The 17,205-nt window shown below is 42.1% G+C and overlaps 1 protein-coding gene across 1 annotated transcript in view; it reads right to left on the bottom strand.

Annotated features, from left to right (window-relative positions):
* The window catches only part of LOC133416197 (A disintegrin and metalloproteinase with thrombospondin motifs 7), a 100,656-nt gene that overhangs the window by 21,408 nt on the left and 62,043 nt on the right, over window positions 1-17,205 (bottom strand). Inside the window, exons 10-16 of the mRNA XM_061702949.1 lie at window positions 15,266-15,358; window positions 14,214-14,359; window positions 11,913-12,082; window positions 11,671-11,804; window positions 8,111-8,231; window positions 2,908-3,152; window positions 187-325 (exon numbers count right to left, since the gene is read on the bottom strand). Of these exons, the coding sequence (XP_061558933.1) occupies window positions 187-325; window positions 2,908-3,152; window positions 8,111-8,231; window positions 11,671-11,804; window positions 11,913-12,082; window positions 14,214-14,359; window positions 15,266-15,358 (1,048 nt within the window). The remainder of the gene's footprint in view (window positions 1-186; window positions 326-2,907; window positions 3,153-8,110; window positions 8,232-11,670; window positions 11,805-11,912; window positions 12,083-14,213; window positions 14,360-15,265; window positions 15,359-17,205) is intronic.

Raw genomic sequence — 17,205 nt, forward strand, 5'->3', positions numbered from 1 at the left:
GTTGGCTCACTTGCATAACAGAACAGGCTGATTTCCAGCAAGAGAAGAAATAGTGTGCGTAAAAAGTGGTGTAATTCTCGATCTTGGGTTATTTTGATGAAAGCGTGTCACAGAAATGTTATTAAAACACATTGGAACTGTTTCCTTTGACTTATAACTCAACAAACAAGAATCTTGTTCCCCTACCTGCTCCACACGTGGCACTGCATTCAGTCCATGAACCACACTTCCAGAAAACTGAAGCAGGGGTGTTATTGCCCTCAGAAACATTTTGACTGATTGTGTATTCATAGCGAACTCCTGGATTGGTTTCTTGAAAGAGGAGCTGCAAAAATAAGTAAATCCAACACAGTTTCGAGTGAGACAAAATAAAATAAAATCGATTAATAGTGCTATTGTGTTATTTGTAACTTTTTTTTTTCTTTACCTTGTTTTAGTTTATCTGATTTCTTTTTGTATTTATATTTCAGTCTTCAGACTTACTGGGCTAATCTGGGACCTTGGGTATCAAATTCCATGCCAAAGCATGTGTAAATGTGTGTTGGTATGATACTTAAAGTCCTTGTATACTTAAATATGTCTGTAGAAATATGACTGAAATGAAATATTAAATGCAAAATGAAAAAATATTTTACTTTGAAAATAAGTAATAAAATGTAAAAAAGTAAAATAAGTGATATAAATAAAATATGAAATCAAAATAAACAAAACCAGCCTTTATTATATGTAACTCTGATAACATTATTACGTTATATGAAACCCCTCCTGAAACCAACTGGATGGATTTCAGGACATTTGAAACAATTGCTTTGTTGGATAAGGAACGCTGTTAGGTGTTAAACAGATATAGACAGACAGACAGACAGCCAGCCAGACCGACAGACCGGCAGACCGACCGACCGACCGACCGATCGATCGATCGATCGATTAGAGTATTTTATTCATTCCAGTAGGGAAATTACATTTACTAGCTTTATAACAAAGTTTTTAAAACCTTTCCACATGAGCCAAACACTCGGTGGTTATTGTATACCCTTTGAAAGCGCCGAAAATAGTCTCGCATATGGTGACGTCATACAGTTTATGCGGAAGAGGACTCAGCGATCTGTGCGTGACTGACACATTGAACGTTAGCGTTATTCCCTTATTAAAAAACAGAAGAAGATGGTGAATAATCGCTGGCAACGTAAATTAGCAATGCATTCAATTAATTGATTTTTACAATGATTAAGAGGTTTGGATGCCCACTGTTGAAATAAATCTGTCATCCACCACACGTCCAAGGACCTCGTGTGCCTGTCTGCCCGCATGTACACTGATCGGATTCACCAAAATCACATTAGATACACGCGCCAGAACTTAGACGTGGTATGACCAGGCCTAAGTTTAGACTGTGGACCGGGATCTCACCACGCCAAGCACATCTCCAAGGGAACACCCTCACTTTCGCTGATACAAGACAGCTTGGCGCAGACCGGTCTGCCAAATAGGCAAATGCCCTATGACCCTTGTGCTGGCACGAAAATCAAGATGCGCACCATTTGCGCTCTGGTGCACGTTGAACAGTCTACGAATATAGAGCCCTTTTTGCTAAAATAAGGTGGTAAGATGAGTAACTTCAAATGTTTTATCCCCTTCCAACTGCTTCCTCTGTCTCAGTCTTGTTTTGGGTCCCATCCAATACTGTTTGGCACAAACCGTGCCACACAATCAACCACAACGCCCTTGTACTTACAGAATACCTGTTATATTATCGAGAAATATACAGGTAACCTAAAATTCTCACTTTAATTGGAAAGATTTATATTTTTGTGATTAAATGTATTCACAATTATAACAGTAGTACAAATTAGTGCATCTAAAATGTTTGTAATAAAAAAAAATTCTGTTGATAGAAACATGTATTATGTCTTTTTGGTCATAATTAAAAAAAACAATTTTAGATGGATTTTACTCTGAATGTGAGATATTTCCCCGGGTGTAGTTTGTCATCAAAGCTTATAAAACAAACAAACAAACAAAGAACAAGGTGCTGTGAACTATGGTGGTGAGAAATATTGCGCTTACAGTGTCACTAGCCCAAAGGCTTGCTCTTATTTCACCCTTTGCAACCCAGTGTAGGCTAGCATGTGGGTCACATCCAAATCTTTCCAACTGTCCCCATACACATGCCTGCCCCTCTAAATTTATTACCAGCAGTAAAAAAAAAATTCAACTCAAATGCTGACTTTATGACTGGCACACCTCTGACAGCGTATCTGGAACCATTTTGATGACAGTAGAAGCACTAAGTCTACCCTGGTGTTCAAGTGGGGGGACATACCACAATTACTTTTCATTTTTGGAAAGAAATGTTTGCTGGAGGTCAATAGACAACAGTAGGGTAAAAACCTGAGGGTATCATTCTCATCAGAGGAGGATGCCTTATAATCAGACAGCACCAAGAGAAATAGTTTACAAATGGTCAAGCAACGTGTCAACTATCAGTGGTTCATGCACTACTAGCGTTATGGTTATGTTAGGTTAGGGCCCAAAAGCTTTTTGAAGTTGAAGATGATAAAATCGTATGTTAAACTGACCTCAGTATCATTCAAAACAAATGTGTGTTAAATGTCGATACTGTATTTGTGATATGTCCCACACAGCTGAAACAGCCCAGGGTTCAAATTGACCACAAAGAACAGCTACAACATGTGTACAGGACATTAAAAACATAATGTGTTAATTTTATGCTTACCCAGTTGTACCCATTATTCACATTTAGAGATGTCAGCGACTGAATAGGGTCAAATTGACCCAAAGGATAATAGAAGGGTTAAATGGTAATTGCACAGTTTGGGTGCAAACACATCTTTAATGACAGGCATCACAAAAAAATCGAACATCGAATTTCATGCTCAATCTCACCTGAATCCACAGTGGTTCCATGGTGGGCCCAGGTGAAGTCAGGTTCTCCAGATGGCCTGTCCGTTCATAGGTAAATACGGCCCCAGCTGCCTTGTACTCGCCATTCCATTGTATAGTCCAGCCACCATTCAGATAATACTTATTGGGACTGTCACCTCTGAGCGCTAGGAAATTTCCAGCTTCAGCCATCTCTTCAATCCTGATGTCCCATGATCCCTCTGGGATCAGTCCAATGTCCACATAACCTTGATGACAATGCATCTCATCTAAGTGGCAATTCTTGAGGAATCACAGTTAATGCATACAAAGGGTTTGGGACATAGTTTTGTTAAGTGTTTCATAAACACAAAACAAAAAGTTCAGAAATTTGTTGTAGATTATTTCTATGTTGTAACACTGCTTCTTGCCAGTAAACCTTATACCGATAGGGAGCCAGTTCATTTCCCTTTTAAGTATTGTCCCTTTTCAAAGTAACAGACATTTGTGGGATGAGCAGCTTGTATGTTGGGTCCATTTAAACTTAAATTGCCAAATCCTCACCATGCAATGATATGCCGCTTGCTCAGAGAGGTAACATAACACCTTTTGGTGAACGCAGTGCGATGGTATAGGACGGCATGATTGATTGTCATCGTTAAGACAATACCGTACATCCACAGTCTGGGCTATAAAGGATAGACTGAAAAAGGCCAATACTGTATGCCTTGTTTCTTCCTTGCTACTGATGGGACTTTAATCATTCAAGCCACTAAAGAACACTAAACAAGAGCCAAGAGCAACAGCTGTATAAGTTGTTTTGCACAGGCAGTGAGGATTTGGCTCATTTTACATAGGTGCCACACACAGTGTTGGGAAAATTCATTTTCTACGCGAACTAATTCAAAGTTCAGTTCACCGTTCCAAAAATGAACTTGTTCAGTTCATAGTTCATCATTAAAAATTTTGAACTAAGTTCAACATTCCAAAAAAGAGTAGTTATTTTTGTTATTTTCTCAGTATGTTGCTGGCAGGCTATTACTGTCAGGGCTGCTGTTTCAGCACCCTGAGTCCAGCCTCTGTGTGTGTGTGTGTGTGTGTGTGTCTGTGTGTGTGGGTGTGTTTGTGTCTCATAAGTGCTTTGCAGGGTTGACGTGTTGGAGTCTAGCAGCTGCATCTTGTCATGCTAATTACACCTGACTGCTCTTAAGACGCTGTGGGATTCTAACTCATCGCCGGACTATCAACGCTCGACGTCGAGTTCGTAGCCTACCCACTTTGCCTATCTTTTTGCTTCCTGAAGACCTAGTGAGTTACCTGTACCTAATTCTTGTTCTTTGTCCCCAGTGTGCCATCTGCCCCTGCTCCCTGCAAACCAGTGCCCACCTCTTGCGGCCCACCGACAACACGGACTCTTACCCTGCCAGACCGGTCCTCGTTGGAACCCTGCCAATTTATATTTAGTCCTCGGAGTTCCTTTGTTCGGTTCCAAGCTGCAATAAACCGTTATTCACAAACTCACATCCCTGTCGTCTCTGCATCTGGGTCCAACTTGGAACCTGAATCCTGACAGCATAGTCTGGCCCGTCATGGACCCAGCAGAGACGGATCCCCTTTGCCAAACAGTTACCGGACAGAGGATTCTTTTGGAGCAACACGACCAAGCCCTCACCCTGCCGATTCAAAAGGTGCGTGACTTCTCATAAGCTCTCACATCCATCCAAAATAAATTTGCCTCACTCCAACCTTGCGCACAGCCGCCTGCTGCAGCATCCACCGCTCCCACTGCCCCCCCTCACCCACGTAATGCGTGAACCGTATGTACCCGCACCAGCCCCTTACGATGGCAATCTAGGGTCTTGTCGCACCTTTTTGGTCCAGTGTTCACTTGTCTTTGAACAGCAACCACAGTCGTACTCCACCGACAACGCTAAAATTGCCTACCTCATCCGCTGTCTCCGGGGTACAGCGCTCTCGTGGGCCACGGCGGAATGGGAGAAACGGTCAGCCGTCTGTGCGTCATACTCTTCTTTTTCCATGGAGATGAATTTTTTACCACCCGGTGCGCGGGAGGGAGGCCGCTAAACGGCTGATATTACTCCGACAGGGCTGTCGCAGTGTGGCTGAATTTGGTATCACTTTTCGGACTCTCGCTGCCGAGAGTAACTTTTATGATGAGGAGCTACAAGAAGTGTTTCGGGGGGCCCTGAAGGAGTCTCTTAAAGACGAGTTGCCCTCCAGGTATGAGCCAAGCTCCCTAGATCAGCTGATTGATTTTTCTATCAGACTGGATTGTCGTCTCCGTGAGCGGCAGCAGGAACGCAACTTGAGGTCACAGACTCCGCCTACCCCGCTTCCTTCTCCACAGCACTCCACTCTCAAATCCTCCTTTGAGCCGCAGACTTTGTCACCAGCCCCGCTTCCCGAGATCGGTGAACCCATGCAACTTGGCCGAACAAAACTCTCAGATTTGGAGATATTGTGGAGAGACGGGCCACTACATCGCAAACTGTCCCACACGTCCATCAAACTGGGAGACTCACCAATAAAGGAGGAGTTGGTGAGTCAGAATGCAAGTTCCTCCTCTTCTGTCCGTTTTCAGATGTGTCCTACCATCTGTTGGAATGATCTGTCTCTGCCCGTTTTAGCCCTAGTAGACTCTGGAGCTGACGAGAATCTCATTGACAACCGCCTAGTTAAACAGATAAAAAAATCATCTACAGGCTCTGACCACTCTCAGGAATGCCACTGCCCTTGATGGGCGGCTGATCACCCATATCCAGCAAGAGACTTCTCCTGTTTCCCTCAAGCTATCAGGTAACCATCTTGAGTTCCAATCCTGCTTGGCTTGCCTTGGCTGAGGCTCCATAACCCCAGCATCGACTGGACCAGATCCACAGAGGTAGTTCATAGTTGAGGTCGATGCATCAGAGGCGGGGGTTGGTGCGGTGCTGTCTCAGCGAACCCAGACTGATGGTAAGGTCTACCCTTGCGCCTTCTTTTCTCGCAAGTTGTCTCAAGCAGCGAAAAATTATGGGATCGGAGACCGGGAGCTCTTGGCAGTGAAGATGGCGGCATTTTCTGGAAGGCGCCGAACACCCATTCATCGTGTGGACCGACCACAAGAATTTGGAATACATCCGCTCTGCTAAGAGGCTGAGCTCCCGTCAAGCCAGGTGGGGATTTTTTTTTGACCAGTTCACCTTTACCTTTTCCTACCGCCCAGAACACCAAGGCGGATGCCCTGTTCGCCTCGGAGAGTGTCGAGAATGATCCAGATCTCATATTGTGTCCCCGTTGCTTTCTGGTTTCAATCACATTAGAAATAAAAACACTGGTAAAGGAGGCCCATGAAGAACAAGCTGATCCTGGTGTGGGTCCGCGGAACTCCCTGGTTGTCCCTGATTCGGTCCGTCCACAGGTGCTACAGTGGGCCCATTCATCGCGACTTACCTGTCACCCTGGAATCCGCAGAACATTGGCCTTCCTCCGTCAATGCTTCTGGTGGCGAACCGTCGCCGCATCCCGATGACCGCTTACACGGTTGGTCAGAAAGTGTGGCTCAGTGCGAAGCATCTATCACTCAAGGTTGAATCCAAACAACTGTCCCCCCATTTCATTGGCCCCTATGAGATTGTGGCTGTGGTAAATCCATGAGCGGTACGCCCTAAGCTCCCTGCCTCTCTCCGCATTCACCCCACCTTCCACGTTTCCCTAATAAAACCGGTTTCGTCCAGTCCCAGGCCCACCGACCACACCCTCCCAGACCGGTCCTCGTTGAAACTCTGCCAATCCCGGATTTAGTCCTTGGAGTTCCTTTGTTCGCTTCCAAGCTGCCATCAACCGTTATCCACAAACTCACCTCCCTGTCTTTTCTGCATCTGGGTCCAACATTCAACCTGAATCCTGACAATTACCCTTAAAATACTGGCATTTCATTTTCCCATTGTTGACACTCATTCATTCCACACTAGTAGCCAGCTGCAGCTTTCAGCCTCCAAAACATGAGGAAAAACATGTTGCTTGTATGAAATAATAATTTTCCTAGTAATCAATGTTTACAATTATGTACTATATTACAAAGAACCGCAGAAGAACACATTCACTCCAATATACGCAGTGTCACTGAACGCACGTGCCTGCCATGAATGGTGGCTGTGGCCGTACTGAATTGGTTCCCAAATAGAGCGTTTAGCCGTCAACATATGAAGGCCCATATACAGTGTGTTCAGATGGGTTTTGTCCTGGAATTCCCTAACAAAACCTGGCACTCTTGAATGAAAACGAACTTTTGTTCAAAACTGTTCTTTGACGCCAGAATGAGCGGGTTCTCAATCATATTCATCAGGCAGAAATTAACCAAGTTCACTTCACGTTTGCACAAAATATGAATGAGTACATGAACTTTCGTTCATTGAACTCGTTCACGTACAACAGTGGCCACGTACAGTATATAGCTAGTAGTGCTGGTCTTCCCACAAATGCATACTCCGTAGAGATGGAGCATCGTTTTAAAGGAGTGGTTCTTCTTAGGTACTGAACCCCGCAGTTTCATATGTGCATCCACCCAACCCTTAATAATTGGGCTGACACAATTTGTGTCTTTTTCAAATTCTAAACATTGGTGTGTAATTGATGAAGCACACAAAATGAACTACTCATCATCTGGACACATAATCAATGTGGTCAAAAAATAAAAACAACAATTTGCTTTTTGCTATTGCCTTACAGAGACAAGTTCAGAAATGTGCAGCTTCACCTTGGCATTGTCACTCTCATTTTATTCTCACAACAAAGTGTTCCTTTACTTCGTTTTAATGTCTACCACCTGCAAAAACATTGCTTGCAAAGTCGGAACGTTGCAAAATGTTGTAACGAAAGGTATGCTGCTAATGATGGTCAAGCGGAGCGTGACGTAACAAATCATATGAGAATGGACACAATGTGTGTGTGTGTGTGTATACAGTATATATATGATACGATTAGTTGACTAATCACAAAAATAATCCTGACCCTGCGTTAACAACCACTATTTTAAAGGGAAGCAAATTTAGTTTCCAACAGAATCACAAATATTGGCTAGAATCACTCTTAAAACATAAAAACAATCTATCATGTCATAGATGATATGATTTGAGAAACACTTCTAGTCATAATATTGTTAACTATTACTGTGTAATTAAGTCGGTAATGAAAACACATACCAACATACATACAACAAACATACCAAGTCCTTCACTTTCCTCAAATGTTTTCCTCACAGTTGCACAGGTGGAGCCGTTACCAAGACACACTCCGCAGCGATCCTCCATGGCACTTGACTCAATCACATCGTCGCAGCCAACATTCTATGACACACATGCAACAACACATGACACAAAACATTATCTAAACCAATTGCAAAACAATGGCAAAAAAAAAATAAAAAATCTGGACAGCCTACTAAATGACTGGTTAAGTGAAAGTTTGGATGGATGTGTGAATGTAAGCTGGAAGAATAAACAGCTATGTGTTTTTTATGGATGGATGAATTGATGGGTGGAAGAATCGATGCATGTTTGTAAGTTTAATAATGGCTGAAGATGCACGCACACCTTTTCACAAAATTCTAATTAGGAATACTAAATGCCTCACTCATTGACATTTCAATAAATTAGAATATCCATACATCCATCTTCTGTACCACTTATCCTCACTTGGGTCGCAGGCGTGCTGGAACCTATCCCAGCTATCTTTGGGTGAAAGGCAGAGTACACCCTCAACTGGTCACCAACAACTCACATGGCACATAAAAACAAACAACCATTCGCACTCACATTCGGACCAACGGGCAATTTGGAGTCCTCAATCAATATACCTTGCATGTTTTTTCAATGTGGGAGGAAACCGGAGTACCCGAAGAAAACCCGCGCAGGCACGGGGAGAACATGCAAACTCTACACAGGGGAGGCCGGATTCGAAGCTTGCAGATGACTATGGATGTGATTTCTCAGCTGGAAAATGCAATAGGGACATAAGCCTAAATCCTTGCACTGTTCCACTACAAATTTGTGAACAATAAATCATATCTGTAGTCATCCGAAGGCTTCCAAATTTATTTATGTATTTATTTTTTCAAAAACAAGTGTTTCTCATGTCTTGGTATTCAGGCAATTCCATTTTTCACCATGCAGGTTTTCCAGCTTTAAATCATATCGCTGCCTTTTATGGACCTTTTATTCACCATGTGCTATGATGTAATGCAATATTTAACTTGTTACTATATCACATTGTACAGTATGTATATGTATGTAAATACCTCACCTGGATAAGGTTCAATGAATAAATAAAACAATTCTGTACATGACTTCATGGACACCGCTTTGTGAATTTAGAGTCTTCAATTAACCTACCATGCATGTTTTTGGGATGTGGGAGGAAACCGGAGTGCCGGAAGAAAACCCATGCAGGCACGGGGAGAACATGCAAACTCTACACAGGCGGGGCCGGCGATTGAACCCCTAGTGGCTAGCTCTAACCAGCTGGACACTGAGCCGCCTACTTCAGAAAAACAATGTCAGTAAATACAGTTCGGCACTACATCCGTAAGTGCAACTTGAAACTCTACAATGCAAAGCAAAAGCCATTTATCAACAACACCCAGAAACGCCGCCGGCTTCTCTGGGCTCGAGCTCATCTATGGTGGACTGATGCAAAGTGGAAAAGTGTCCTGTGGTCCGACGAGTCCACATTTCAAATTGTTTTTGGGAATTGTGGACATCTTGTCGTCCGGGTTAAAGAGGAAAAGAACCATCCGGACTATTGTGGACACAAAGTTAAAAAGCCAGCATCTGTGATGGTATGGGGCTGTGTTAGTGCCAATGGCATGGGTAATTTACACATCTGTGAAGGCACCATTAATGCTGCAAGGTACATACAGGTTTTGGAGAAACATATGCTGCAATCCAAGCAACGTCTTTTTCATGGACACCCCTGCTTATTTCAGCAAGACAATGTCAAACCACATTCTGCATGTGTTATAATGTGTAATGTGTATTCTGCGTGGCTTCGTAGTAAAAGAGTGTGGGTACTAGCCTGGCCTGCCTGTAGTCCAGACCTGTCTCCCATTGAAAATGTGTGGCATATTATGAAGAGTAAAATACGACAATGGAGACCCCGGACTGTTGAACAGCTGAAGCTGTACATCAAGCAAAAATGGGAAGGAATTCAACCTACAAAGCTTCAACAATTATTGAATGTTGTTAAAAGAAAAGGTGATGTAACACAGTGGTAAACATGACCTTGTCCCAGCTTTTTGGGAACGTGTTGCAGCCATAAAATTCTAAGTTAATGATTATTTGTTCAAAAGAATAAAGTTTTTCAGTTTGAAAATTAAATATCTGGTCTTTGTAGTGTATTAAATTAAATATAGGTTGAACATGATTTGCAAATCATTGTATTCCGTTTTTATTTGTTTAACACAACGTCCCAACTTCATTGGAATTGGGGTTGTAAATCAAGGATTTAAATCAAATAACCCTGGCTGCATGGTGGTTCAACGGTTGTTTGTCTATGTGTCCAGTGATTGACTTGCGACGGGGTGTCATGTTATGTGTTTTGATTGCCTGATTGGTAATGCCTTTCTCTCTCTGCCCTTAACGGTTGTCTAGGAGATTTGGGCGGAGCTACTGAGGCGAACCTGCTGGCAATTTGCTCGTGGGTATATTTAAGGGTGGCTCATTCTTGAGGAAGTTGCAGAAGTATTACTTTTACTGCTGTTTTGCTTACCTGCTATTCTCGAGTCTCCTAGCTTTGTTCCTGTCGTATTCTTTCTTGTCGTTTCCAGTGATACTAAAGGTGTGTGTGCAAGTGGTACTGTGATTTTGTGTTAGCATTTGGTAAACGTATATTTGGTTTTCCAGAAGTACTTATCGTAGTTTTGTTTTTAAGTACTGCTATAATTTTGGGTTTCAACTTTTGTTCCAATAGATTTTTTTATTTATTTATTTATTTATTTTTTTGCTGTTCTTGGTTTCTGTACTCAAGTCACTGATGGTGTAGTGGTACACTCACCTGACTTTGGTGCGGGCAACGTGGGTTCAGTTTCCACTCAGTGACGGTGTGAATGTGAGTGCGAATGGTTGTCCGTGTCTATATGTGCCCTGCAACTGACTGGCGACCAGTTCAGGAAGTGGTCCGCCTTTCGCTAGAAGTCAGCTGGGATAGCCTCCAGCGCCCCACGACCCTGAACAGGATAACCGGTGTTGAGAGTGGATGGATGTATGGTTTCTGTACTCGCGTCTGCACTTTTGCTTTTTGTAGTGTTTTTTTGTTTTTTTGTTTACACTCCTGACACAGGGTGTGCTGGGTACATGTCCAAAGTGAGCTGCGACCCTAATGAAGACAAGGGCTATAGAAAATGGATGGCTGGCTGGATGGATGAATGGATAAAATCGTAGCTATGACAGAGAAATTGTGAAAGGATGAGTGTCTGATGTCACAAAATGTCATGAAATCTGGAGTCTATCCTATATGCAAAGAGTGTATCAGTAACTGGCATTTTGGCTCAGATAGTCAATTGGTTATCTTGGGAAGGAAAGAAAACATGGCCACAGCATTTTGATTAACATTCAGTGTAAAATGTCAACTGCATAACGGTTGTCGCCAGAGAGAATGTACCATATTTAATATTTCACCAAACACAGGAATACAGTGCAGTATATTCGGTATACCAATTGTTTACATCAAATTGACAGATGAACTCAACCTTTGTCTTTGAGTGTATATATGAAACAGACATACTGCTACCTTACAGATGCCATTGATGCACATGTCTCTGCTTTTGTTGCCTTCAAAACACGGAGTACCATCAGTGACGGCATCGCGCATCTTTTCTGAGAAATGTTCATTCAGTGGACGGCAGTGGAGTTCACAAGGACTGACTGAAGAACATGGACACACATGTGTGAGACACTGCGTGACCGTACACGGTAAAGCACACCAACAAAACATCACATCTTGTCAACGTGAATCTAAATTGGCTTGCTCACCTCTGCTAATCACTGCAACCCACTTGTAGAATTTGCCCTTATAGAGTGCACTGTTGAAGTGACTGCACTGAATATCTCTAAATGTGGGAATGTTGTTTGGACACGGTGTTGTGTTACAGATGCGATACCGCTGTCTTTCTCCCAGGCAGTACTTCCCTCTGTTCCTGGGACTGAAGGACAGAGTTGTTAGTGTTAACACAGTTGATTGCTTAGGTCAAGTCAATCCATTTTCTGCACTGCTTATCCTCGAAAGGGTTGCGGGTGACCTGGAGCCAATCCCAGATGACTTTGGGCTGCGTACACCAGCCAAGTACACATATAGACAAACAACCATTCATTCTCATATTTGCACATATGGACAATTTAGTCTTCAGAGTACCCAAGCTACATGTTTTTGGAATGTGGGAAGAAGCAATTGGGATTTAATTAGTGTGTGTGTGTGTGCATTTTATTTATTGATTTTTTTTTAATCAAAGTGTGCTCACGCTTGGTCACTTTAACCACAGTGGACTTGGGTGCGATCCACTAATTAACATCCATCCATTTTCTGAGCCACTTATCCTCACAAGGGTCGGGTCACGGGAGTGCTGGAGCCTATCCCAGCTATCTTCGGGCAGGAAGCGGGGTACACCCTGAACAGGTTGCCAGCCAATTGCAGGGCACACATAAACAAACAACCATTTGAACTCACATTCACACCTACGGGCAATTTAGAGTCTTCAATTAACCTACCATGCATGTTTTTGGGATGTGGGAGGAAACCCGGAGAAAATCCACGCAGGCATGGGGTGAAAATCCAAACTCCAGACAGGCGAAACTCCACACCGGGGATTGAACCCCGGTCCTCAAAACTGTGAGGGAGACACTCTAACCAGTCGTCCACCGTGCCGCTCACTAATTAACAGTGATTCAAAATTTTCATATTTCTCATATTGAATATTACCAAAACTGTGTTGTTGTTGTTTTTTAATCTTTGCAATATCGCTAAGATACGGCCATCCCATCCGCTAGTGACAGAGATATCATAGTCCACGCATTTGTTACGTCTCATTACTATTGTAACATGATGCTTTATGGTATTTCCATGTCTAGTATTAAAAGCCTACAGTTCGTATAAAATGCTGTAGCAAGACTTTGGACGAGGACGAAAAATCGATTTCTCAACACTTAAAATAGTTTTCGCCTCCTCGCTGTGAAGTTAGCCCAATAACAGTCGAGAACGAGACACTTTAAGCTGCTTTAAACAGCCCAGCCCCAGTCACAGCGTTGATTCTCCCCCCCGCCCCTATTTTTACCTCTCACTCCCTGCTTTCCCCTCAGCTGCATCAGCCAAATAACACCAAAGAATGAGGTGCATAAGTGGCCTCACCAGCAGCCAAGTCCCGGTCAATTAAAGCACTGTTTTTATGTTTTTTTTCCCTCTTTCTTTCTTGGAATCGATAAGCGGAAGTCAGGCAAGATTAGAAATGATTCCTAGGAATTTAATTACTGAGATTCTAAAAAAAGAACTGGTTTTCGACTCCCATCCCTAGTCAGGAGATAGTTATAGACAGTCGATAAGTGACACCTCAAACCTGCTCCTCTGTTTAGAGACGGCTTTTCAAATTTGACATAGATGCCTTCTTTTACACCTCTTTCAAACCAGAATCTCCCTAATACAGATTTTGAATATTGTCGTCAAAACAATGTCCCTTCTTCTTGAAATGCAAATGAACTGCTGACTCTATACCTGAAAAATGTTGTGCCGACGCGCCTGTTAAAAGCCTGCTTGGTTCCCCAATGTAGAGGTCATGCACGCCTCACTACACTGCACGGCATAAAAAGCATTGCTGAGTTTGCTTCTCGGGGTTCCGTCCTTGGGTTGAACCAGCTTTCGTCTAAGGAAGAGAAATCAGACTTTCTTGGACAAACCAGGCACAAAGGGGACCACCACTTTCGGCCTCCTGTTTATTTCTTCAGGCTCAGGTGTAGTGGCCCTTTTCTGCAAGCGGCTTTGACTAAGGCCCAGTTAGGATATCCACGGTTAGTAGGAGCAGACATACGCACATCAGGAAGGCTCTTGTCCAATCTGTCAGGAGAAGGACCACTACAACCTTTTGGATTGAAGGTAAAATATCTTTTGTGCATTGCAACTAATAAACTTTGAAATAAGACCTCTTTGTCAATCAAAACTTGTCTGTTTAAAAGCAGAATTAGGACAATACTCTTGCATTGTATCTAATTAGACTGTGCGGTGTACCTAATGATAAACTTTGATTTTTAAACAAAAAAAATACACTTAAAAAAATTGATAAAACTTACACTGGGTCGTCACAGTCCCGCTGCGCACTCTCAACTCCTGCCCCACATGACCTTGAACAGGCCGACCACTGACTCCATGTACCCCAGCCACCGTTGACACTGTCTGGGTAATGTCCGGCTGTGACACACTGCCCACTGAGGCACCACTGACAAGAAAATAGCACAGTTTAGAATACAGAATAAATTAACTCTTTATGTCCTTCGCTGATTGGAGGTAATGTACTAAACCCAAAACCCACACACTTTGCTGTCAGTTTCTTTTGGTTCAATTAAATTTTACAAATACGAATACGAGGAATCACTTTTTTTTGTGTGTGGGGGGGGGGGCTTCACGTGAGACGAGAAGTTTTTTTGCATTAATTCCATTTTCAATTATTTAAAATTTGCCGTTTTTACTAATTAATTAAAAAAAGTCATTAAAAATGCATCACACTTATAGCAATAAAATTAAAATGTACAAATGACGTTGTCCTGAAAGTCATGTAATACTGTACGACTTTGAATTTTCTGGTGTTTTTTTTCAGTATTGGTGGGGATCCACATTAGAAATGTGGAAGTTAGGAATGATCCGCAGCATACGAACAAGTCATCATGCGGCACAAGAAGGCATGCTGAGTTACCACTGTATGTAATGTTTTTCATTTGATAGTTTTATGTTTATGGCCAAGAAGAGTTTTTCTAACAAATATTTGCTGCAGTTACGACTTTTTGAGGCTACAAACAGCACACAATGAAATAGTTGGTGCAGCGGAACAAGAATATGTTGTCACGTGGCACAAGATGTGCTCATTTACCATCATACTGACTTTTTTTCATTTCATTATTTTATATTAATGGCCTAAAATTGTTACTACTGTTGTGATGGAGTACGGTTCGTTCCATTGGCATACAAATTTTGGTTAAGCAGCTGCCCTAGAAATGGAACTCCATCGTAAACCGAAGACCCCCTGTAAATCCAAAAACTACTGCATGAAAGGAACACTGATCTGAACAATACATTTCATAGAAAAAAGCCACTAAGAGAGTCAAAACTAATAAAACAGAAGACTCACCATATCTTGGCCACAACTGGTACCATCCACGGCTCCGTCCAGCTTGGAGTGGCAGGTTTTTCCCATAGTACACCACAGTGTGCTGCACACATTCTTAAAAAGAAGACAAAAACATTTGTTTTACTTTTCAAACAACCTGCTGTGTGCACATTATTACGGTCTCACACAGTAGCAGGGAAGATGCATGGTAACTGTCAAAGCAACGGGGCCACACACACACAGACAGACACATACACACAAATGCATTGCAAGTGATGTGCCTCGGAGAGCAGAATTAAATTGTTTATACTTTGGCTGTTCATTGTGCTAGCATTTTCTTAACTACGAGTGGCAGAACAAAGTGCACACTGGTGCGAAGTTATGGGCCTAACACAGACAAATAAATCTTTGTATTTTCTCCACTGGGGAACAATGTGAAAATAAATTCTGTTAAGTTAGATTTTTATGCTGAATAATACTACAATTGGCATGCTGATTCCAAAATTGCAGTCAGTTTTTTTCAAGCACGTCAAGTTTACCTTCCAGATACCCTCCAGATAAGCAAAATTCCACTGATTAGCGGTAGTAAGACTTACCAGTTGATTGCGATTAGACTCATCTACAGCTACGTGGCAACTTGTTTGTGCAGTCACAATTGAGACAGTGCAGTGAGAGGTGTGTGCAGCTTCCAATAGGTCAGTGCTATCAATATCTGCATAGAGAAAGCTAGCATAGTAGGAATTAAGATAATTTGTTCTGGCTTTTCTCTTAACCTTGTACCCATGGGCATACTGTTGTAAGTTCTATTTCGTTTTCTGCTTTTTTTTTTAGTTTTGGAAGCTTGTAACTATTCCATCTTAGTGTTTTATTTACAGAGATACATATATTTTTCATATTTTTTTAAGAAAACAGGGCTCATATAGTTAAAAAAATGTGACATGATAGAGAAAAATTGAGATCAGTTTTGGATTCGGCACCCACAAATTTGGCGAGGATTTCCTGGAACAAGCAAGCTTAAAAAAAACAAGCAAGCGGTGTTGATGAGGCTGATTGGAGACAGGTGCTGAAAACAGAGAGGGGGGACGGGGGAGAGAGAGGATGCAAAGCACCCTCCAGGCTCCTATAATGGAACTGCAGGGCAGTATATGACAAAATGTGTGCGACAGTTCTAATTGGTTTTGACGACTGATAACGCAAAAGGTCAAATGTGCTGTTTATCTGGGAGTTTGCGCACTCAAGCGCCTTTCATCTTGCCTTGACATTTTTGCTGAATGCGTGGGGATCAATTTGCCTTTTGGCCGATACAAGCATTGCTGTAAAATATTGTTCTGGTATAACTTGAAAAAAAAAAAAAATAATTTTTACTTCCAGTCCAATTAACTTATACTTACGGTAATTAATTAGCACCTCCTGTGCTACAAATGATTATGATGATGACCTGATACAGCCAAATCTACTGTAATATTCCAGAATAACCGAACACTGAGAAAGCTGTCAGGAAAGTAATGATTTGCAGTGACATTCTCCAAGGCTGAAAGACATATATATATATATATTTTGTATTTCCAAGAGCATACACGTATTTCAACAAGGATAGAGTAGGAGGTCTGAAAGGACCGAGATTGGTACGTACTGTTTCAAGCTCGACTGCTTAACAAATGCAGTACAACGCCTGTCATAAAAATGACAAGACCAACTAGCAACATGAAGTACTTTTATGTGTAATTTTTCCATTTCAGTGAGCTCTCAAACTTTCATCATTTTTAACAGGAAAGAAGACTTGAACTCAAGCACTCAAACAGAATTTGTCTCTTTGTTGTTTTTTTTCTTCTTTTTTTTTAAGACCTTAATTTACCAACTCACTAGGCTTCTGAGAATTTATCAAACACATAATTCAACCTTTCAATTGAGTTCTTCAGGAATGCAATTAGACAACATGAATTAGTTTTACTTTTTTTTTC

The sequence above is a fragment of the Phycodurus eques genome, chromosome 2 (genome assembly GCF_024500275.1).
Source record: "Phycodurus eques isolate BA_2022a chromosome 2, UOR_Pequ_1.1, whole genome shotgun sequence".
Lineage (NCBI taxonomy): Eukaryota > Metazoa > Chordata > Actinopteri > Syngnathiformes > Syngnathidae > Phycodurus > Phycodurus eques.